This window comes from Xiphophorus maculatus, chromosome 23 (genome assembly GCF_002775205.1).
Source record: "Xiphophorus maculatus strain JP 163 A chromosome 23, X_maculatus-5.0-male, whole genome shotgun sequence".
Lineage (NCBI taxonomy): Eukaryota > Metazoa > Chordata > Actinopteri > Cyprinodontiformes > Poeciliidae > Xiphophorus > Xiphophorus maculatus.
The window spans coordinates 15259261-15282911 of record NC_036465.1 but is presented as its reverse complement, the minus strand read 5'-3'; the positions used below and the strand labels follow the sequence as shown (position 1 = coordinate 15282911).

At 39.7% G+C, this 23651-nt stretch overlaps 1 protein-coding gene across 2 annotated transcripts in view; it reads left to right on the top strand.

Annotated features, from left to right (window-relative positions):
* LOC102221496 (neuroblast differentiation-associated protein AHNAK) overlaps window positions 1-22211 on the top strand; it is a 34410-nt gene extending 12199 nt beyond the window's left edge. Inside the window, exons 6-7 of one of the 2 annotated variants that reach the window (XM_023328180.1) lie at window positions 38-3140; window positions 3621-22211. In XM_023328180.1, the coding sequence (XP_023183948.1) occupies window positions 38-3140; window positions 3621-21265 (20748 nt within the window). In that variant the 3' untranslated portion in view covers window positions 21266-22211. Of the gene's footprint in view, window positions 1-37 lie in introns of both variants that reach the window. The other variant, XM_023328179.1, reaches the window with a different exon arrangement.
* The last annotated feature ends 1440 nt before the right edge of the window (window positions 22212-23651 follow it).

Genomic DNA, 23651 nt, shown 5'->3' with positions numbered 1-23651 from the left:
AATATTTTAACAAACATGATATTGTATGTTGATACAGAGTGGAGATGATGAGGACTACAAGAGAATATACACAAAGAAGATTAAACCAAGGCTGAAGTCTGAAGATCTTGCAGAAGGAGTGGATGTTCGTACAGAGCGACACAGCAGCACTAGCAGTGATGGCAGTACTATTACAACCATCACTCGCCGCATCACTACTTACACAGTGGATATGCCAAGTGGGATAGGTGAGAAACTAGAACTTTCAAGCCCAGACTTCAAGGGACAACGGCATGAATCTGGAGATGGCTCTCCTCGTGTCAGAATATTGCATGGCAGTCCTACAGTTAAAGGGGTGGGAGAAGAGGCTGTTTTTGAGTCATGCAATGTAACCTATACTGGTCTAAAAGGTAGCTCAACAGAAACACATACAAGTGGAGATCAGTCAAAGACAATTATAAGAGAGGGAACAGAAAGAAGTAAGGACCTCAGATTCAAAGGACCTAAGTTTGGAGTTATAGGTCACGAGGGCACTAAAATCTTAAGAGAAAGTGAAGAACAGACAGCTGGAAGCACAGATGAGTCTGAAAAACAGACTACATCCGGTGAAAGTAAAAGCACTTTTATAAAGGTTGTTACAGTAGGAGGGTCAGCAGATGCAGAATTAACCACAAATGATGAAAACAAAAGATCAGCTAGTCTGTCTGTGTCACAAGAAGACATTAAGTTCCAGAGACCATCTGGAGACACATCCCTCCACCTGAACAAGGGATCAAGTTATTTTGATGTTAAAACGATTGGAAATTCTGCTGATTCTGGAACGGTATCACTTGTTACAGAAACTAATGCCAACACTGGTTATTCTTCACATCCAGACAGAAATTTATTGACAAGTAGCCAAACTAGTCTTCCAAGTGCAAAGCCAAAAAGTGGAGAAAAAGATGAGGGAGTTCCAGCAGCAACGAAAGTAGGGTTTAGATGTCCTGATATAAACACTGAAAGAAAAGAAGGTGATTTAAAATTACCACTTATAAACACATCATCATTAAAGACCACTAGTCAAGGCAGCTCAGAAGAGGCCATTAAATATCAAAAAATGGATTCAGACATTGATAGATCTCAGGTAACTGACAGTGATGGCTTTCATTACAAAACACGAATCATAACAGAGATAGACACGAGAAGTAAAGGTAAAGCAAACATGTCAGATTCAAAGGTAGGAGTTGATGTAAGAATGCCTGAGATGAATCTGAACTTGAAAGGTTCAACAATCAAAGGTAATGTGGATGTAGAAAGTGTAAGGATAGCAGAAGCCGACAAAAAAGAGTTTGAGTCAAAGCGCAGATTTCCATTATCCCAAATTGAAACGCTATCAGTTAACAACAAAGACCAAAAAGTTGATGTGAGAGGGAAAAGTTGTAAAACTGAAAACGATATGGACATTACAGAGCAAAACATAAACAAAGATGTAAAAAAATATGCGGAAGTGGAGGCATCAGTCCAAACAATACCCAGCAAATCGGGAACAAAAATGTCCATGCCAGACGTAGATATCAACTTGAAAGGCTCAAAACAAAAAGGTCACATGGATGTTTCGCTCCCAAAGATAAAAACAGATATCAAATCACATAAAATTGACATCAAGGGCCCAGAAGTTGAAGTTGAAGGACGAAAGGGAGAAATTAAAATGCCTGAAATAAAAATGCCCACAGTAAATTTGAAAGATCCAAAGGTTAACATTGACTTCCCTAAGGCACATACAAATGTGAAAGCACCTGATGTTGATATTAAAGGACCAGATGCAAATCTGAAAGGGTCCAAATTCAACATGCCAAGAATAACTGGACTAGAAAAATCCATGCAAGATGTGGATTTCAACTTGAAAGGCCCAAAAGTCAAAGGTGACGTGGATATTTCCAGTCCAAAAATGAAAGGGGATATCAAATCACCTGAAATTGACATCAAAGGTCCAGAAGTTGATATTGAAGGGACAAAGGGAGGACTTGAAATGCCAAAAATAAAAATGTCTTCACTGAATTTGAAAGGTCCAGAGGTTGATGTGTCAGATGCTAATCTAAATCTGAAAGGACCTAAAGTAACAGGAGATGTAGATGTTAAGTTGCCAAAGATTAAAGGAGAATTTAAAGGTCCAGATGTGGACATTGAAGGCCCAGATGTTGACATAGAGGGTCACAAAGGTGGACTGAAAATGCAGAAGTTCAAGATGCCCTCATTCGGGAATAAAGGACCCAGAGACAAAGATCCAGATGTTGACATCAACCTCCCAAAAGCAGATATTGATGTGAAAGCACCGGATGTTGAAATTGAAGGAGCAGATCTTGACATTAAGGGACCAGATGCAAATCTCAAAGGGTCCAAATTCAACATGCCCACCATATCTGGACCAAAAATATCCATGCCAGATGTGGATTTCAACTTGAAAGGCTCAAAACTCAAGGGTGACATGGATGTTTCAGGTCCAAAGATCAAAGGAGATATCAAATCACCTAGAATTGACATCAAAGGTTCAGAAGTTGATGTTGAAGGACAAAAGGGAGGATTTGAAATGCCCAAAATAAAAATGCCTTCACTGAATTTGAAAGGTCCAAAGGTTGATGTTCCAGATGTTAATCTTAATCTGAAAGGCCCGAAAGTTCAAGGGGATGTGGATGTTAATCTGACAAACATTGAAGGAGATCTAAAAGGTCCAGAGGTGGAGATTGAAGGTGCAGACATTGACATGGAAGGTCAAAAAGGTGGGCTAAGAATGCCTAAATTTAAGATACCTTCATTTGGATTGAGAGGCCCCAAAGTGGAAGGTCCAGATGTTCACATCAACCTCCCCAAGGCAGACATTAACGTGAAAGCACCTGAGGTTGACTTTGAAGTAGCAGACGTTGACATGAAGGGACCAAATGCCAAACAGAAAGGCCCCAAATTCAACATGCCAAGCATATCTGGACCAAACATATCCATGCCAGATATGGATTTCAATTTGAAAGGCCCAAAACTCAAAGGTGACATGGATGTTTCAGGTCCAAAAGTAACGGGTGATATCAAATCACCCAAAATTGACATCAAAGGTCCAGAAGCAGATATTGAAGCACCAACAGGAGGATTTGAAATGCCAAAAATGACAATGCCTTCACTAAATTTGAAAGGTCCAAAAGTTGATATGACTGATGTTGACATTAATCTGAAAGGTCCTAAGGCTGAAGGGGACGTGGATGTTAAAATGCCAAAGATAAAAGGAGATCTGAAAGGTCCAGAGGTGGATATTGAAGGCCCAGATTTTGACATTGAGGGTCACAAAGGTGGTTTCAAAATGCCTAAATTCAAGATGCCCTCCATTGGTATGAAAGGCCCCAAAGCGGAAGGACCAGGTGTTGACATCAACATCCCCAAGGCAGATATTGATGTGAAAGCACCAGATGTTGATATTGAAGGAGCAGACCTTGACATTAAAGGACCAAATGCCAAACTGAAAGGTCCCAAATTCAACATGCCAAGCATATCTGGACCAAAAATATCCATGCCAGATGTGGATTTGAACTTGAAAGGCCCCAAACTGAAAGGTGACATGGATGTGTCAGGTCCTAAGTTCAAAGGAGATATCAAATCACCTCAAATAGACATCAAAGGTCCAGAAGTTGATATTGAAGGACCAAAGGGAGGATTTGAAATGCCTAAAATAAAAATGCCATCACAAAATTTGAAAGGTCCAAAAGTTGATATGCCAGATGTTGACATTAATCTGAAAGGTCCCAAGGTTGAGGGGGACATGGATGTTAACCTGCCAAAGATTAAAAGAGATCTAAAAGGTCCAGAGGTGGACATTGAAGGCCCAGACGTTGAAATTGAAGGTCCCAAGGGTGGACTAAAAATGCCTAAATTTAAGATGCCCTCATTTGGTTCAAAGGGTGCCAAACTAGAGGGTCCAGATGTTGGCATCAACCTCCCTAAGGCAGATATTGATGTGAAAGCACCAGATGTTAATATTGAAGGAGCAGACCTTGACATTAAGGGACCAAATGCCAAACTGAAAGGTCCCAAATTCAACATGCCAAGCATATCTGGACCAAAGATATCCATGCCAGATGTGGATTTCAACTTGAAAGGCCCAAAACTCAAAGGTGACATGGATGTTTCAGGTCCAAAGGTCAAAGGAGATATCAAATCACCTCAAATAGACATCAAAGGTCCAGAAGTTGATATTGAAGAACCAAAGGGAGGATTTGAAATGCCAAAAATAAAAATGCCATCACTAAATTTGAAAGGTCCAAAAGTTGATGTTCCAGATGTTGACATTAATCTGAAAGGTCCTAAGGATGAAGGGGATCTGGATATTAAAATGCCAAAGACTAAAGGAGATCTGAAAGGTCCAGAGGTGGATATTGAAGGCCCAGACGTTGACATTGAGGGCAGTAAGGGTGGACTGAAAATGCCTAAATTCAAGATGCCCTCATTTGGTTCAAAGGGTGCAAAACTAGAAGGTCCAGATGTTGACATCAACCTCCCTAAGGCAGATATTGATGTGAAAGCACCAGATGTTGATATTGAAGGAGGAGACCTTGACATTAAGGGACCGAATGCCAAACTGAAAGGTCCCAAATTCAACATGCCAAGCATATCTGGACCAAAAATATCCATGCCAGATGTGGATTTCAACTTGAAAGGCCCCAAACTCAAAGGTGACATGGATGTTTCAAGTCCAAAGATCAAAGGAGATATCAAATCACCTCTAATAGACATCAAAGGTCCAGAAGTTGATATTGAAGGACCAAAGGGAGGATTTGAAATGCCTAAAATAAAAATGCCATCACTAAATTTGAAAGGTCCAAAAGTTGATATGCCAGATGTTGACATTAATCTGAAAGGTCCTAAGGTTGAAGGGGACTTGGATGTTAATGTGCCAAAGATTAAAGGAGATCTGAAAGGTCCAGAGGTGGATATTGAAGGCCCAGGTTTTGACATTGAGGGTCACAAAGGTGGTTTCAAAATGCCTAAATTCAAGATGCCGTCATTTGGTACGAAAGGTCCCAAAGCGGAAGGTCCAGATGTTGACATCAACCTCCCCAAGGCAGATATTGATGTGAAAGCACCTGAGGTTGATATTGAAGGAGCAGACCTTGATGTTAAGGGACCAAATGCCAAACTGAAAGGGCCCAAATTCAACATGCCAAGCATATCTGGACCAAAAATATCCATGCCAGATGTGGATTTCAACCTGAAAGGCTCCAAACTCAAAGGTGACATGGATGTTTCAGGTCCAAAGATCAAAGGAGATATCAAATCACCTCAAATAGACATCAAAGGTCCAGAAGTTGATATTGAAGGACCAAAGGGAGGATTTGAAATGCCTAAAATAAAAATGCCATCACTAAATTTGAAAGGTCCAAAAGTTGACATGCCAGATGTTGACATAAATCTGAAAGGTCCTAAGGTTGAAGGGGATCTGGATGTTAATCTGCCAAAGATTAAAGGAGATCTGAAAGGACCAGAGGTGGATATTGAAGGCCCAGATTTTGACATTGAGGGTCACAAAGGTGGTTTCAAAATGCCTAAATTCAAGATGCCGTCATTTGGTATGAAAGGTCCCAAAGCGGAAGGTCCAGATGTTGACATCAACCTCCCCAAGGCAGATATTGATGTGAAAGCACCTGAGGTTGATATTGAAGGAGGAGACCTTGACATTAAGGGACCAAATGCCAAACTGAAAGGTCCCAAATTCAACATGCCAAGCATATCTGGACCGAAAATATCCATGCCAGATGTGGATTTCAATTTGAAAGGCCCAAAACTCAAAGGTGACATGGATGTTTCAGGTCCAAAGATCAAAGGAGATATCAAATCACCTCAAATAGACATCAAAGGTCCAGAAGTTGATATTGAAGGAACAAAGGGAGGATTTGAAATGCCTAAAATAAAAATGCCTTCACTAAATTTGAAAGGTCCAAAGGTTGATATCCCAGATGTTGACATTAATCTGAAAGGTCCTAAGGTTGAAGGGGACGTGGATGTTAATCTGCCAAAGATTAAAGGAGATCTGAAAGGACCAGAGGTGGATATTGAAGGCCCAGATTTTGACATTGAGGGTCACAAAGGTGGTTTCAAAATGCCTAAATTCAAGATGCCGTCATTTGGTACCAAAGGTCCAAATGTGGAAGGTCCAGATGTTGACATCAACCTCCCCAAGGCAGATATTGATGTAAAAGCACCTGAGGTTGATATTGAAGGAGCAGACCTTGACATTAAGGGACCAAATGCCAAACTGAAAGGTCCCAAATTCAACATGCCAAGCATATCTGGACCGAAAATATCCATGCCAGATGTGGATTTCAATTTGAAAGGACCAAAACTCAAAGGTGACATGGATGTTTCAGGTCCAAAGATCAAAGGAGATATCAAATCACCTCAAATAGACATCAAAGGTCCAGAAGTTGATATTGAAGGACCAAAGGGAGGATTTGAAATGCCTAAAATAAAAATGCCATCACTAAATTTGAAAGGTCCAAAGGTTGATATCCCAGATGTTGACATTAATCTGAAAGGCCCTAAGGTTGAAGGGGACGTGGATGTTAATCTGCCAAAGATTAAAGGAGATCTGAAAGGACCAGAGGTGGATATTGAAGGCCCAGATTTTGACATTGAAGGTCACAAAGGTGGTTTCAAAATGCCTAAATTCAAGATGCCGTCATTTGGTACGAAAGGTCCCAAAGCGGAAGGTCCAGATGTTGACATCAACCTCCCCAAGGCAGATATTGATGTGAAAGCACCTGAGGTTGATATTGAAGGAGCAGACCTTGATGTTAAGGGACCAAATGCCAAACTGAAAGGGCCCAAATTCAACATGCCAAGCATATCTGGACCAAAAATATCCATGCCAGATGTGGATTTCAACTTGAAAGGCCCCAAACTCAAAGGTGACATGGATGTTTCAAGTCCAAAGATCAAAGGAGATATCAAATCACCTCAAATAGACATCAAAGGTCCAGAAGTTGATATTGAAGGACCAAAGGGAGGATTTGAAATGCCTAAAGTAAAAATGCCATCACTAAATTTGAAAGGTCCAAAAGTTGACATGCCAACTGTTGACATAAATCTAAAAGGTCCTAAGGTTGAAGGGGATCTGGATGTTGATCTGCCAAAGATTAAAGGAGATCTGAAAGGTCCAGAGGTGGATATTGAAGGCCCAGGTTTTGACATTGAGGGTCACAAAGGTGGTTTCAAAATGCCTAAATTCAAGATGCCGTCATTTGGTACGAAAGGTCCCAAAGCGGAAGGTCCAGATGTTGACATCAACCTCCCCAAGGCAGATATTGATGTGAAAGCACCTGAGGTTGATATTGAAGGAGCAGACCTTGATGTTAAGGGACCAAATGCCAAACTGAAAGGGCCCAAATTCAACATGCCAAGCATATCTGGACCAAAAATATCCATGCCAGATGTGGATTTCAACCTGAAAGGCTCCAAACTCAAAGGTGACATGGATGTTTCAGGTCCAAAGATCAAAGGAGATATCAAATCACCTCAAATAGACATCAAAGGTCCAGAAGTTGATATTGAAGGACCAAAGGGAGGATTTGAAATGCCTAAAATAAAAATGTCATCACTAAATTTGAAAGGTCAAAAAGTTGACATGCCAGATGTTGACATAAATCTGAAAGGTCCTAAGGTTGAAGGGGATCTGGATGTTAATCTGCCAAAGATTAAAGGAGATCTGAAAGGACCAGAGGTGGATATTGAAGGCCCAGATTTTGACATTGAGGGTCACAAAGGTGGTTTCAAAATGCCTAAATTCAAGATGCCGTCATTTGGTATGAAAGGTCCCAAAGCGGAAGGTCCAGATGTTGACATCAACCTCCCCAAGGCAGATATTGATGTGAAAGCACCTGAGGTTGATATTGAAGGAGGAGACCTTGACATTAAGGGACCAAATGCCAAACTGAAAGGTCCCAAATTCAACATGCCAAGCATATCTGGACCTAAAATATCCATGCCAGATGTGGATTTCAATTTGAAAGGCCCAAAACTCAAAGGTGACATGGATGTTTCAGGTCCAAAGATCAAAGGAGATATCAAATCACCTCAAATAGACATCAAAGGTCCAGAAGTTGATATTGAAGGAACAAAGGGAGGATTTGAAATGCCTAAAATAAAAATGCCTTCACTAAATTTGAAAGGTCCAAAGGTTGATATCCCAGATGTTGACATTAATCTGAAAGGTCCTAAGGTTGAAGGGGACGTGGATGTTAATCTGCCAAAGATTAAAGGAGATCTGAAAGGACCAGAGGTGGATATTGAAGGCCCAGATTTTGACATTGAGGGTCACAAAGGTGGTTTCAAAATGCCTAAATTCAAGATGCCGTCATTTGGTACCAAAGGTCCAAATGCGGAAGGTCCAGATGTTGACATCAACCTCCCCAAGGCAGATATTGATGTAAAAGCACCTGAGGTTGATATTGAAGGAGCAGACCTTGACATTAAGGGACCAAATGCCAAACTGAAAGGTCCCAAATTCAACATGCCAAGCATATCTGGACCGAAAATATCCATGCCAGATGTGGATTTCAATTTGAAAGGACCAAAACTCAAAGGTGACATGGATGTTTCAGGTCCAAAGATCAAAGGAGATATCAAATCACCTCAAATAGACATCAAAGGTCCAGAAGTTGATATTGAAGGACCAAAGGGAGGATTTGAAATGCCTAAAATAAAAATGCCTTCACTAAATTTGAAAGGTCCAAAGGTTGATATCCCAGATGTTGACATTAATCTGAAAGGCCCTAAGGTTGAAGGGGACGTGGATGTTAATCTGCCAAAGATTAAAGGAGATCTGAAAGGACCAGAGGTGGATATTGAAGGCCCAGATTTTGACATTGAAGGTCACAAAGGTGGTTTCAAAATGCCTAAATTCAAGATGCCGTCATTTGGTACGAAAGGTCCCAAAGCGGAAGGTCCAGATGTTGACATCAACCTCCCCAAGGCAGATATTGATGTGAAAGCACCTGAGGTTGATATTGAAGGAGCAGACCTTGATGTTAAGGGACCAAATGCCAAACTGAAAGGTCCCAAATTCAACATGCCAAGCATATCTGGACCAAAAATATCCATGCCAGATGTGGATTTCAACTTGAAAGGCCCCAAACTCAAAGGTGACATGGATGTTTCAAGTCCAAAGATCAAAGGAGATATCAAATCACCTCAAATAGACATCAAAGGTCCAGAAGTTGATATTGAAGGACCAAAGGGAGGATTTGAAATGCCTAAAATAAAAATGCCATCACTAAATTTGAAAGGTCCAAAAGTTGATATGCCAGATGTTGACATTAATCTGAAAGGTCCTAAGGTTGAAGGGGACGTGGATGTTAATCTGCCAAAGATTAAAGGAGATCTAAAAGGTCCAGAGGTGGACATTGAAGGCCCAGATTTTGACATTGAGGGTCACAAAGGTGGTTTCAAAATGCCTAAATTCAAGATGCCCTCATTTGGTTCAAAGGGTGCCAAACTAGAAGGTCCAGATGTTGACATCAACTTACCCAAGGCAGAAATTGATGTGAAAGCACCAGATGTTGATATTGAAGGGGCTGACCTTGACATTAAGGGACCAAATGCCAAACTGAAAGGTCCCAAATTCAACATGCCAAGCATATCTGGACCAAAGATATCCATGCCAGATGTGGATTTCAACTTGAAAGGCCCAAAACTCAAAGGTGACATGGATGTTTCAAGTCCAAAGATCAAAGGAGATATCAAATCACCTCAAATAGACATCAAAGGTCCAGAAGTTGATATTGAAGGACCAAAGGGAGGATTTGAAATGCCTAAAATAAAAATGCCATCACTAAATTTGAAAGGTCCAAAAGTTGATATGCCAGATGTTGACATTAATCTGAAAGGTCCCAAGGTTGAAGGGGACGTGGATATTAAAATGCCAAAGATTAAAGGAGATCTAAAAGGTCCAGAGGTGGACATTGAAGGCCCAGACGTTGAAATTGAAGGTCCCAAGGGTGGACTAAAAATGCCTAAATTCAAGATGCCCTCATTTGGTTCAAAGGGTGCCAAACTAGAAGGTCCAGATGTTGACATCAACATACCCAAGCCAGATATTGATGAGAAAGCACCAGATATTGATATCGAAGGAGCAGACCTTGACATTAAGGGACCAAATGCCAAACTGAAAGGTCCCAAATTCAACATGCCAAGCATATCTGGACCAAAGATATCCATGCCAGATGTGGATTTCAACTTGAAAGGCCCAAAACTCAAAGGTGACATGGATGTTTCAGGTCCAAAGATCAAAGGAGATATCAAATCACCTCAAATAGACATCAAAGGTCCAGAAGTTGATATTGAAGGACCAAAGGGAGGATTTGAAATGCCTAAAATAAAAATGCCATCACTAAATTTGAAAGGTCCAAAAGTTGATATGCCAGATGTTGACATTAATCTGAAAGGTCCCAAGGTTGAAGGGGACGTGGATATTAATATGCCAAAGATTAAAGGAGATCTAAAAGGTCCAGAGGTGGACATTGAAGGCCCAGACGTTGAAATTGAAGGTCCCAAGGGTGGACTAAAAATGCCTAAATTCAAGATGCCCTCATTTGGTTCAAAGGGTGCCAAACTAGAAGGTCCAGATGTTGACATCAACATACCCAAGCCAGATATTGATGAGAAAGCACCAGATATTGATATCGAAGGAGCAGACCTTGACATTAAGGGACCAAATGCCAAACTGAAAGGTCCCAAATTCAACATGCCAAGCATATCTGGACCAAAAATATCCATGCCAGATGTGGATTTCAACTTGAAAGGCCCAAAACTCAAAGGTGACATGGATGTTTCAGTTCCAAAGATCAAAGGAGATATCAAATCACCTCAAATAGACATCAAAGGTCCAGAAGTTGATATTGAAGGACCAAAGGGAGGATTTGAAATGCCTAAAATAAAAATGCCTTCACTAAATTTGAAAGGTCCAAAAGTTGACATGCCAGATGTTGACATAAATCTGAAAGGTCCTAAGGTTGAAGGGGACGTGGATGTTAATCTGCCAAAGATTAAAGGAGATCTGAAAGGACCAGAGGTGGATATTGAAGGCCCAGACGTTGACATTGAGGTGCACAAAAGTGGGTTCAAGATGCCTAAATTCAAGATGCCATCATTTGGTTTTAAAGGATCTAAAGCAGATGCTGCTGATGTTGATGTCAATCTTCCTAAATCAAATATTGACATAAAAGCTGCAGATTTAAACATAAAAGGAAAAGATGTTGCGGTTGAGGGATCAAACATAAAAGTCAAAGGAAAGAAATTCAGAATGCCAAAGATTACAAGTCCAAAAGTTTCTGTGCCAGATATTGATATGAAAACACCTGAGGTTAATACAGAAAAAGCAGACATTGACATCAAGGGACCTAATGCCAAACTGAAAGGTCCCAAATTCAACATGCCAAGCATATCTGGACCAAAAATATCCATGCCAGATGTGGATTTCAACTTGAAAGGCCCCAAACTCAAAGGTGACATGGATGTTTCAGGTCCAAAGATCAAAGGAGATATCAAATCACCTCAAATAGACATCAAAGGTCCAGAAGTTGATATTGAAGGACCAAAGGGAGGATTTGAAATGCCTAAAATAAATATGCCTTCAGTAAATTTGAAAGGTCCAAAAGTTGACATGCCAGATGTTGACATAAATTTGAAAGGTCCTATGGTTGAAGGGGACGTGGATGTTAATCTGCCAAAGATAAAAGGAGATCTAAAAGGTCCAGAGGTGGATATTGAAGGTCCAGATTTTGACATTGAGGGTCACAAAGGTGGTTTCAAAATGCCTAAATTCAAGATGCCGTCATTTGGTATGAAAGGTCCCAAAGGGGAAGGTCCAGATGTTGACATCAACATCCCCAAGGCAGATATTGATGTGAAAGCACCTGAGGTTGATATTGAAGGAGCAGACTTTGACATTAAGGGACCAAATGCCAAACTGAAAGGTCCCAAATTCAACATGCCAAGCATATCTGGACCAAAAATATCCATGCCAGATGTGGATTTCAATTTGAAAGGCCCAAAACTCAAAGGTGACATGGATGTTTCAGGTCCAAAGATCAAAGGAGATATCAAATCACCTCAAATAGACATCAAAGGTCCAGAAGTTGATATGGAAGGACCAAAGGGAGGATTTGAAATGCCTAAAATAAAAATGCCTTCACTAAGTTTGAAAGGTCCAAAAGTTGATATTCCAGATGTTGACATTAATCTGAAAGGTCCTATGGTTGAAGGGGACGTGGATGTTAATCTGCCAAAGATAAAAGGAGATCTAAAAGGTCCAGAGGTGGACATTGAAGGCCCAGACATTGACATTGAGGGTCCAAAAGGAGGACTGAAAATGCCTAAATTCAAGATGCCTTCATTTGGTATTAAAGTCCCCAAATTAGAAGGTCCAGATGTTGACATCAACCTCCCAAAGGCAGATATTGATGTGAAAGCACCAGATGTTGATATCGAAGGAGCAGATCTTGACATGAAGGGACCAAATGCCAAACTGAAAGGTCCCAAATTCAACATGCCAAGCATATCTGGACCAAAAATATCCATGCCAGATGTGGATTTCAATTTGAAAGGACCAAAACTCAAAGGTGACATGGATGTTTCAGGTCCAAAGATCAAAGGAGATATCAAATCACCTCAAATAGACATCAAAGGTCCAGAAGTTGATATTGAAGGACCAAAGGGAGGATTTGAAATGCCTAAAATAAAAATGCCTTCACTAAATTTGAAAGGTCCAAAGGTTGATATCCCAGATGTTGACATTAATCTGAAAGGCCCTAAGGTTGAAGGGGACGTGGATGTTAATCTGCCAAAGATTAAAGGAGATCTGAAAGGACCAGAGGTGGATATTGAAGGCCCAGATTTTGACATTGAGGGTCACAAAGGTGGTTTCAAAATGCCTAAATTCAAGATGCCGTCATTTGGTACCAAAGGTCCAAATGCGGAAGGTCCAGATGTTGACATCAACCTCCCCAAGGCAGATATTGATGTAAAAGCACCTGAGGTTGATATTGAAGGAGCAGACCTTGACATTAAGGGACCAAATGCCAAACTGAAAGGTCCCAAATTCAACATGCCAAGCATATCTGGACCGAAAATATCCATGCCAGATGTGGATTTCAATTTGAAAGGACCAAAACTCAAAGGTGACATGGATGTTTCAGGTCCAAAGATCAAAGGAGATATCAAATCACCTCAAATAGACATCAAAGGTCCAGAAGTTGATATTGAAGGACCAAAGGGAGGATTTGAAATGCCTAAAATAAAAATGCCATCACTAAATTTGAAAGGTCCAAAAGTTGATATGCCAGATGTTGACATTAATCTGAAAGGTCCCAAGGTTGAAGGGGATGTGGATATTAAAATGCCAAAGATTAAAGGAGATCTAAAAGGTCCAGAGGTGGACATTGAAGTCCCAGACGTTGAAATTGAAGGTCCCAAGGGTGGACTAAAAATGCCTAAATTCAAGATGCCCTCATTTGGTTCAAAGGGTGCCAAACTAGAAGGTCCAGATGTTGACATCAACTTACCCAAGGCAGAAATTGATGTGAAAGCACCAGATGTTGATATTGAAGGGGCTGACCTTGACATTAAGGGACCAAATGCCAAACTGAAAGGTCCCAAATTCAACATGCCAAGCATATCTGGACCAAAGATATCCATGCCAGATGTGGATTTCAACTTGAAAGGCCCAAAACTCAAAGGTGACATGGATGTTTCAGGTCCAAAGATCAAAGGAGATATCAAATCACCTCAAATAGACATCAAAGGTCCAGAAGTTGATATTGAAGGACCAAAGGGAGGATTTGAAATGCCTAAAATAAAAATGCCATCACTAAATTTGAAAGGTCCAAAAGTTGATATGCCAGATGTTGACGTTAATCTGAAAGGTCCTAAGATGGAAGGGGATGTGGATGTTAATCTGCCAAAGATTAAAGGAGATCTGAAAGGTCCAGAGGTGAATATTGAAGGCCCAGATTTTGACATTGAAGGTCACAAAGGTGGTTTCAAAATGCCTAAATTCAAGATGCCGTCATTTGGTATGAAAGGTCCCAAAGTCGAAGGTCCAGATGTTGACATCAACATCCCCAAGGCAGATATTGATGTGAAAGCACCAGAGGTTGATATTGAAGGAGCAGACCTTGACATTAAGGGACCAAATGCCAAACTGAAAGGTCCCAAATTCAACATGCCAAGCATATCTGGACCAAAAATATCCATGCCAGATGTGGATTTCAACTTGAAAGGCCCCAAACTCAAAGGTGACATGGATGTTTCAAGTCCAAAGATCAAAGGAGATATCAAATCACCTCAAATAGACATCAAAGGTCCAGAAGTTGATATTGAAGGACCAAAGGGAGGATTTGAAATGCCTAAAATAAAAATGCCATCACTAAATTTGAAAGGTCCAAAAGTTGATATGCCAGATGTTGACATTAATCTGAAAGGCCCTAAGGTTGAAGGGGACGTGGATGTTAATCTGCCAAAGATTAAAGGAGATCTGAAAGGACCAGAGGTGGATATTGAAGGCCCAGATTTTGACATTGAGGGTCACAAAGGTGGTTTCAAAATGCCTAAATTCAAGATGCCGTCATTTGGTACCAAAGGTCCAAATGCGGAAGGTCCAGATGTTGACATCAACCTCCCCAAGGCAGATATTGATGTAAAAGCACCTGAGGTTGATATTGAAGGAGCAGACCTTGACATTAAGGGACCAAATGCCAAACTGAAAGGTCCCAAATTCAACATGCCAAGCATATCTGGACCGAAAATATCCATGCCAGATGTGGATTTCAATTTGAAAGGACCAAAACTCAAAGGTGACATGGATGTTTCAGGTCCAAAGATCAAAGGAGATATCAAATCACCTCAAATAGACATCAAAGGTCCAGAAGTTGATATTGAAGGACCAAAGGGAGGATTTGAAATGCCTAAAATAAAAATGCCATCACTAAATTTGAAAGGTCCAAAAGTTGATATGCCAGATGTTGACATTAATCTGAAAGGTCCCAAGGTTGAAGGGGACGTGGATATTAAAATGCCAAAGATTAAAGGAGATCTAAAAGGTCCAGAGGTGGACATTGAAGGCCCAGACGTTGAAATTGAAGGTCCCAAGGGTGGACTAAAAATGCCTAAATTCAAGATGCCCTCATTTGGTTCAAAGGGTGCCAAACTAGAAGGTCCAGATGTTGACATCAACTTACCCAAGGCAGAAATTGATGTGAAAGCACCAGATGTTGATATTGAAGGGGCTGACCTTGACATTAAGGGACCAAATGCCAAACTGAAAGGTCCCAAATTCAACATGCCAAGCATATCTGGACCAAAGATATCCATGCCAGATGTGGATTTCAACTTGAAAGGCCCAAAACTCAAAGGTGACATGGATGTTTCAGGTCCAAAGATCAAAGGAGATATCAAATCACCTCAAATAGACATCAAAGGTCCAGAAGTTGATATAGAAGGACCAAAGGGAGGATTTGAAATGCCTAAAATAAAAATGCCATCACTAAATTTGAAAGGTCCAAAAGTTGATATGCCAGATGTTGACGTTAATCTGAAAGGTCCTAAGATGGAAGGGGATGTGGATGTTAATCTGCCAAAGATTAAAGGAGATCTGAAAGGTCCAGAGGTGAATATTGAAGGCCCAGATTTTGACATTGAGGGTCACAAAGGTGGTTTCAAAATGCCTAAATTCAAGATGCCGTCATTTGGTATGAAAGGTCCCAAAGTCGAAGGTCCAGATGTTGACATCAACATCCCCAAGGCAGATATTGATGTGAAAGCACCAGAGGTTGATATTGAAGGAGCAGACCTTGACATTAAAGGACCAAATGCCAAACTGAAAGGTCCCAAATTCAACATGCCAAGCATATCTGGACCAAAAATATCCATGCCAGATGTGGATTTCAACTTGAAAGGCCCCAAACTCAAAGGTGACATGGATGTTTCAAGTCCAAAGATCAAAGGAGATATCAAATCACCTCAAATAGACATCAAAGGTCCAGAAGTTGATATTGAAGGACCAAAGGGAGGATTTGAAATGCCTAAAATAAAAATGCCATCACTAAATTTGAAAGGTCCAAAAGTTGATATGCCAGATGTTGACATTAATCTGAAAGGTCCTAAGGTTGCAGGGGACGTGGATGTTAATCTGCCAAAGATTAAAGGAGATCTAAAGGGTCCAGAGGTGGACATTGAAGGCCCAGATTTTGACATTGAGGGTCACAAAGGTGGTTTCAAAATGCCTAAATTCAAGATGCCGTCATTTGGAATGAAAGGTCCCAAAGGGGAAGGTCCAGATGTTGACATCAACATCCCCAAGGCAGATATTGATGTGAAAGCACCAGATGTTGATATTGAAGGAGCAGACCTTGACATTAAGGGACCAAATGCCAAACTGAAAGGTCCCAAATTCAACATGCCAAGCATATCTGGACCAAAAATATCCATGCCAGATGTGGATTTCAACTTGAAAGGCCCCAAACTCAAAGGTGACATGGATGTTTCAAGTCCAAAGATCAAAGGAGATATCAAATCACCTCAAATAGACATCAAAGGTCCAGAAGTTGATATTGAAGGACCAAAGGGAGGATTTGAAATGCCTAAAATAAAAATGCCATCACTAAATTTGAAAGGTCCAAAAGTTGATATGCCAGATGTTGACATTAATCTGAAAGGTCCTAAGGTTGAAGGGGACGTGGATGTTAATCTGCCAAAGATTAAAGGAGATCTAAAAGGTCCAGAGGTGGACATTGAAGGCCCAGATTTTGACATTGAGGGTCACAAAGGTGGTTTCAAAATGCCTAAATTCAAGATGCCGTCATTTGGTATGAAAGGTCCCAAAGCGGAAGGTCCAGATGTTGACATCAACCTCCCCAAGGCAGATATTGATGTGAAAGCACCTGAGGTTGATATTGAAGGAGGAGACCTTGACATTAAGGGACCAAATGCCAAACTGAAAGGTCCCAAATTCAACATGCCAAGCATATCTGGACCGAAAATATCCATGCCAGATGTGGATTTCAACTTGAAAGGCCCAAAACTCAAAGGTGACATGGATGTTTCAGGTCCAAAGATCAAAGGAGATATCAAATCACCTCAAATAGACATCAAAGGTCCAGAAGTTGATATTGAAGAACCAAAGGGAGGATTTGAAATGCCTAAAATAAAAATGCCATCACTAAATTTGAAAGGTCCAAATGTTGATGTTCCAGATGTTGACATTAATCTGAAAGGTCCTAAGGTTGAAGGGGATCTGGATGTTAATCTGCCAAAGATTAAAGGAGATCTAAAAGTTCCAGAGGTGGACATTGAAGGCCCAGATTTTGACATTGAGGGTCACAAAGGTGGTTTCAAAATGCCTAAATTCAAGATGCCGTCATTTGGTACGAAAGGTCCCAAAGCGGAAGGTCCAGATGTTGACATCAACCTCCCCAAGGCAGATATTGATGTGAAAGCACCTGAGGTTGATATTGAAGGAGCAGACCTTGATGTTAAGGGACCAAATGCCAAACTGAAAGGTCCCAAATTCAACATGCCAAGCATATCTGGACCAAAAATATCCATGCCAGATGTGGATTTCAACTTGAAAGGCCCCAAACTCAAAGGTGACATGGATGTTTCAAGTCCAAAGATCAAAGGAGATATCAAATCACCTCAAATAGATATCAAAGGTCCAGAAGTTGATATTGAAGGACCAAAGGGAGGATTTGAAATGCCTAAAATAAAAATGCCATCACTAAATTTGAAAGGTCCAAAAGTTGATATGCCAGATGTTGACATTAATCTGAAACGTCCTAAGGTTGAAGGGGACGTGGATGTTAATCTGCCAAAGATCAAAGGAGATCTAAAGGGTCCAGAGGTGGACATTGAAGGCCCAGATTTTGACATTGAGGGCCACAAAGGTGGTTTCAAAATGCCTAAATTCAAGATGCCGTCATTTGGAATGAAAGGTCCCAAAGGGGAAGGTCCAGATGTTGACATCAACATCCCCAAGGCAGATATTGATGTGAAAGCACCAGATGTTGATATTGAAGGAGCAGACCTTGACATTAAGGGACCAAATGCCAAACTGAAAGGTCCCAAATTCAACATGCCAAGCATATCTGGACCAAAAATATCCATGCCAGATGTGGATTTCAATTTGAAAGGCCCAAAACTCAAAGGTGACATGGATGTTTCAGGTCCAAAGATCAAAGGAGATATCAAATCACCTCAAATAGACATCAAAGGTCCAGAAGTTGATATTGAAGGACCAAAGGGAGGATTTGAAATGCCTAAAATAAAAATGCCATCACTAAATTTGAAAGGTCCAAATGTTGATGTTCCAGATGTTGACATTAATCTGAAAGGTCCTAAGGTTGAAGGGGATCTGGATGTTAATGTGCCAAAGATTAAAGGAGATATCAAGGGTCCCGAGGTGGACATTGAAGGCCCAGATTTTGACATTGAGTGTCCCAAAGGTGGATTGAAAATGCCTAAATTCAAGATCCCCTCATTTGGCTTAAAAGGTCCCAAAGGGGAAGGTCCAGATGTTGACATCAACCTCCCCAAGGCAGATATTGATGTGAAAGCACCAGATGTTGATGTCGAAGGAGCAGATCTTGACATTAAGGGACCAAATGCCAAACTGAAAGGTCCCAAATTCAACATGCCAAGCATATCTGGACCAAAAATATCTATGCCAGATGTGGATTTGAACTTGAAAGGCCCCAAACTCAAAGGTGACATGGATGTTTCAGGTCCAAAGATCAAAGGAGATATCAAATCACCTGAAATTGACATCAAAGGTGCAACAGTTAAAACCAATGTTCCAAGTCTTGATATTGATCTAAAGCATAGTAGTGAACCACCAAAGTTTCCAACGATACCTGGTTCCAAACCCGCACTACCAAATGTTGACATAAATCTGAAGGGATCGAAATTAAAGGGGGAATTTAAAGGAGAGGGTCAATTTCCAAAAGCTGAACTGAAAGACATTGATGTCTTGGAAGTCACTCCGAAAAAATCTAAGTTTAAAATGCCAAAGGTTGGATTCAAGAGTCCAAAGATAAAGACCTCAGAACCTGATATTAAACTGGAGCATGGAGATGTCAACATTAAAGGAAAGACTGGGAGCCGAGAGGGACTTGATGTTGACATTGGTTTGTCTGGTTCAAAATCTAAAAGTCCCAAATTTAAGATCCCAAAATTTGGCCTCAAGGGCCCAAAAGTTGACATGCCAGAAGCTGATCCTTCAAAATCTGCAATTGACATAAAAACCTCAGATGTCACGTCAGCAGGAGCAGGATTTGATGTCGATATTCACAGTGGAAAACTTAAAGGATCAAAAGATGTGGATTTAAATCTGACAGGTCCAAAACTTAAAGGGGATTTGAATGTGTCAGTTCCAGATGTAGATCTAAACCTGAAAGAAGCCAATATAAAAGGTCCAAAGTTTGAAGTTGAGGGACTGAAGGGTGGATTAGAAATGCCCAAGATCAAGATACCAGCTTTTGGCATCAAACTACCTCAGCTGGAAAATTCAAATGATACTATAACCATTCCAAATGTTAATGCTGATACAGTAACCCCCAAAGTTGACATTGGTGGAGTTGATGTTAAAGGCCCCGAGGCAAGTCCCAATGTTAAACTTCCATCAGTATCAGGACCCACCTTGCCAGACTTAAACATTAATCTTACAGGGCCAAAAACAAAAGGGAATGTTAATGTTAATCTCCCTGATACTAATATTGATATCAAAGTACCAAAGACAGAAATCAAAGGAGCAGGAAAAATAACACCACCTGAAGTTGATATCAAAGGTCCACATGTTGATCTTGGTGGTGGCAAAGATGGGTTTGAAATCCCTAAAATAAAAATGACATCACTAGACTTTAAAGGCCCCAAAACAGGGAGTCAAGGTGTTGACATCAACCTTTCCAAAGCCAAAATAGATGTTGATTCCTCTAAAGTAGACTTTAAAGCACCCAAAGTAAAACTGCCAACTGTATCAGGCCCCGAATGGGATATTAATCTGAAAGGTTCAAATGTTGAAGGAAAAGAAATTAATGTTAACCTTCCTAAAACAGACATTGAAATTAAAGGACCAAAATTATCCATGTCAGATGTGGACATGAATCTTAAAGCTCCTGATGTTGACATCAAGGATCCCAAGGTTCATACTGGAGGGCCCAAGGTTGGTTTTAAAATGTCCAAAGTCACACTCCCATCAGAATCAGAAGTTGATGTAAATTTTGCAAAAGCTGACTTTAACATTAAAGCACCTGAAGTAAACATAAAAGGACCAGAATTTGATTCCACTGAAGCAAGTCTTGATGTCCCTGACATAGATGTGAAGGGGAAAAAGGGAAAGTTCAAACTTCCAAAAGTGAAAGGAAAAGCAAGGAAGCAAGAAGCTGATATTAAAACACCAGAAGTAGACCAGGGTATTGACACACCAAATATTCATGTGAAAGGGACAAACACTAAGAAGCCTCTTTTTGGTAAACTTCATTTCCCTGATGTAGAACTAGATATTAAATCTCCAAAACTAAAAGGTGATGGATCTTTAGCTGAAGGATTTAAATCACCCGATGCAAATGTATCATCTGACAGTGCAAAGATTTGTTTGGAAGGCCCTGATGTTAATGTCAAAGGAGGTCCAGAGATTAGTGCAAGAACTTCAGGACAATCAGCTAGTGGCCTTCAGTATCCAGAGGGTACAATACTATTTCCAAAAATCAAAGTGCCAAAGTTTGGCATTCTTCAGCCTAAGGTGGAAGGCCAAGATGTTGCAGGAAAAGGAAAATCAGATGCAATGATGGGTGGAAAATTAGACCTGGAAGGTGAATCTGGAGTCAGTTTGTCAGCTAAGGGAAAGTCAGCCTCACTGGATCTATTTAAAAAATCAAAGCACCGATCTTCCTCTGCCAGTGATGAAGGTTCTCTTGGAGCTAGCTCTCCTTCAGCTCTTTCAGGAGCTGAATGTGGTGACATTTCAATAGATGTAGGAGGAACTAAGGTCAAAGGCAAGAAAGGCAAATTAAAATTTGGCACATTTGGAGGTTTTGGATCTAAGTCCAAGGGCTCATACGAAGTAACACTTGGAAACGACAATGAAGGAGAGATAGAGGGGAGTACAGATGCTTCTGTACCTCTGAAAAAATCTAGATTGTCGTCCTCCTCAAGCAGTGACAGTGGATCAAGAGGTGCTTTCAGGCTTCCAAAACTTGAGCTATCGGTTTCTCCAAAAAAATAATAGTAAGATCAATTAAACCTTCATGCACTCAAATACAATCTCCTAATGCAGTACAAGTTTTGAACTTTAGTTCTTTTAAATTTAATAGAACATGCACAATTATCTCTGTTTACCTATGAATGATAATTTTAAAGAAAATGAAATAGGAGAGAATTAGATTGTTAAAAAATTCTTCAAACTGTACATAAGATAAATGTATACTTTTATTAATGAATATTGTTTTGTACATAGTCCAGATTTATTAATCTATTGCATCACACAAAATTATAGGTCATACGTTTTGTTTCTTCTTTAAATGAATGATTTTTATTGAATGGTTGTTACATATTCGTAACCAGGGGTCTACTGCAAAGAACATACATCACAGTTGTTTCGAAGGAAAATGCTCTACACACATTTGAAACACAATTTTAATTAGTTTCCATTTTAGTACGTGTACAATTATGTTTTTTTTTTTTCTAAGCTTCAATAGTAGTCAGTGCAGATTGTATTTTTGCAATGTAATTTTGACAACCTTCTGAAGATTCATATACTTGTATATAGCATAATTGCAAGGACAATCTTTTTGGAAATTCTTTGAAGTGCTGTGTGTACTTCTGATTGCTGTCTCTTCATTTAAGAAAAGTTGTAATTGCTAAAATATTGTGTCACAATAAAAATTAAATTGCTTTGTTTATTTTAAACTGGTTTCTTAATCCTGTCATTTTTACATTCTAACAGTTAGTAATCCTTTATATTTAATTTCATTTTTGACACTTTTTGTTTTGTATAGACACCTATTCCGGTCATGTCACAGTCACATCTTAATATCATCTGTTTTCAAACAACTTCTTTGCAGGTAGAAAGATGTATACCATTGATATTTGATGGAGAGCATAATTTTTTGGATCCATGCTTCTGTGTGCATTCTGCCAACTAAATGCAATAAATGGATTTATAGAGATTATTCTTGTTTTTGAACTTGATTTGCAGTTTTTGTGAGTCAACTGAGTAATAAGTATTTTTTGAGTTCTGTCACAATTTTATTTTACATAAATATATGAAAAAATTACAGGGCAGCTATAACAATTTACATTAAATACATTTACACACCTGGATTATAAACAACAAACCTGGTATGGTTTATTTGTTTTTCCTTACAACCTTTACGTTTGATGGTTTTTCATATTTAGGTCATTCCTAAGTTTTCACAAACATTTTTATTTTTCAGTTGGTATTTGTTTAATGAATAAAAACAAGATGGAATATGTGGTGCTATACATGTTTACAATTGCGGCAACATTTCAGTTCAGATTAATTCATTTTAGAAATATAGAACCCGTTAACAGTCGATGCCGTCTTAACACACATTAGAAAACAAAAAGCTTTAAGTAATGTATGATTATATTGAATCCAGTTTGGTCCAAATTTGTGTTCAAATCAATCCAATTAATACACTGATAATATTCATGTATTCACACTACTATACAAATTCAACTCAGAACAGTCAAAATCAATTAATCATAAAAGGGTAATTGGTATAAAACTGTTATGCAGATTGGATGAAGTCCATGACTTCTCTCCTGTGGAGCAAACATGTGGCTACAATGGTAAGGAAGGACTCCATTTTAACAACAACAACTTCCAGTAGAGCCAGTATATGGCGCCATCTCTGGTGACGGGTAGCCACCTAACAAGACAGAATGCCAACTGAAAAAAAAAAAACTTACAAGCACGACTCCAGGAGTATTTCTACAAAAGAAAACAAACCATTAGAGTTAGGTAGCACTAACAACATTAGTATTTTTAAAAAGAAACACAGCCAAACAGGGAAGCTCTGAGCCAGGAATAGTTGGAAAAATAAGAGTAAGTAACTGCATTCCTCAATGGCTTCATACATACATAAAGACAAAGTTAAAGATGGGATTCCTATTGTTGTCCATTATTGGACAACAAGAATGGGAATAAATATTATGAGAATATTGCATACAATAGAAATATACCACACAACGTTTATAAATTACTGACAAATTTCTAGTTCCTATAATTGAAGATCCTTATCAAGTTTAACAAAATTCTGTGGACTTCAGCATGTAAGATAACCTACTGATAGAAGGATAAGATTGTCTTATCTGTCTTATCTTATCTTACTTTATTTCACAATATAAAGCCATCAGCTACGAACATCCAGATTTATTGTAAAGAAGAAATATTATGCTCTTTCTGGTATTATATAGGGAATCATTTAAACTGACTCAAAACCAGCTGGAAAAGGTTTGGACGGTAGAGCTTGACATATCATGGGGGGAGATTCTTATCTTGGCATCAGCCCAGAGGAAAGAACTGTTTTCATTTGGGCACAACAAGTTATTGGTTACTTGTCTCATGTAATATCTGCGGTTTCACC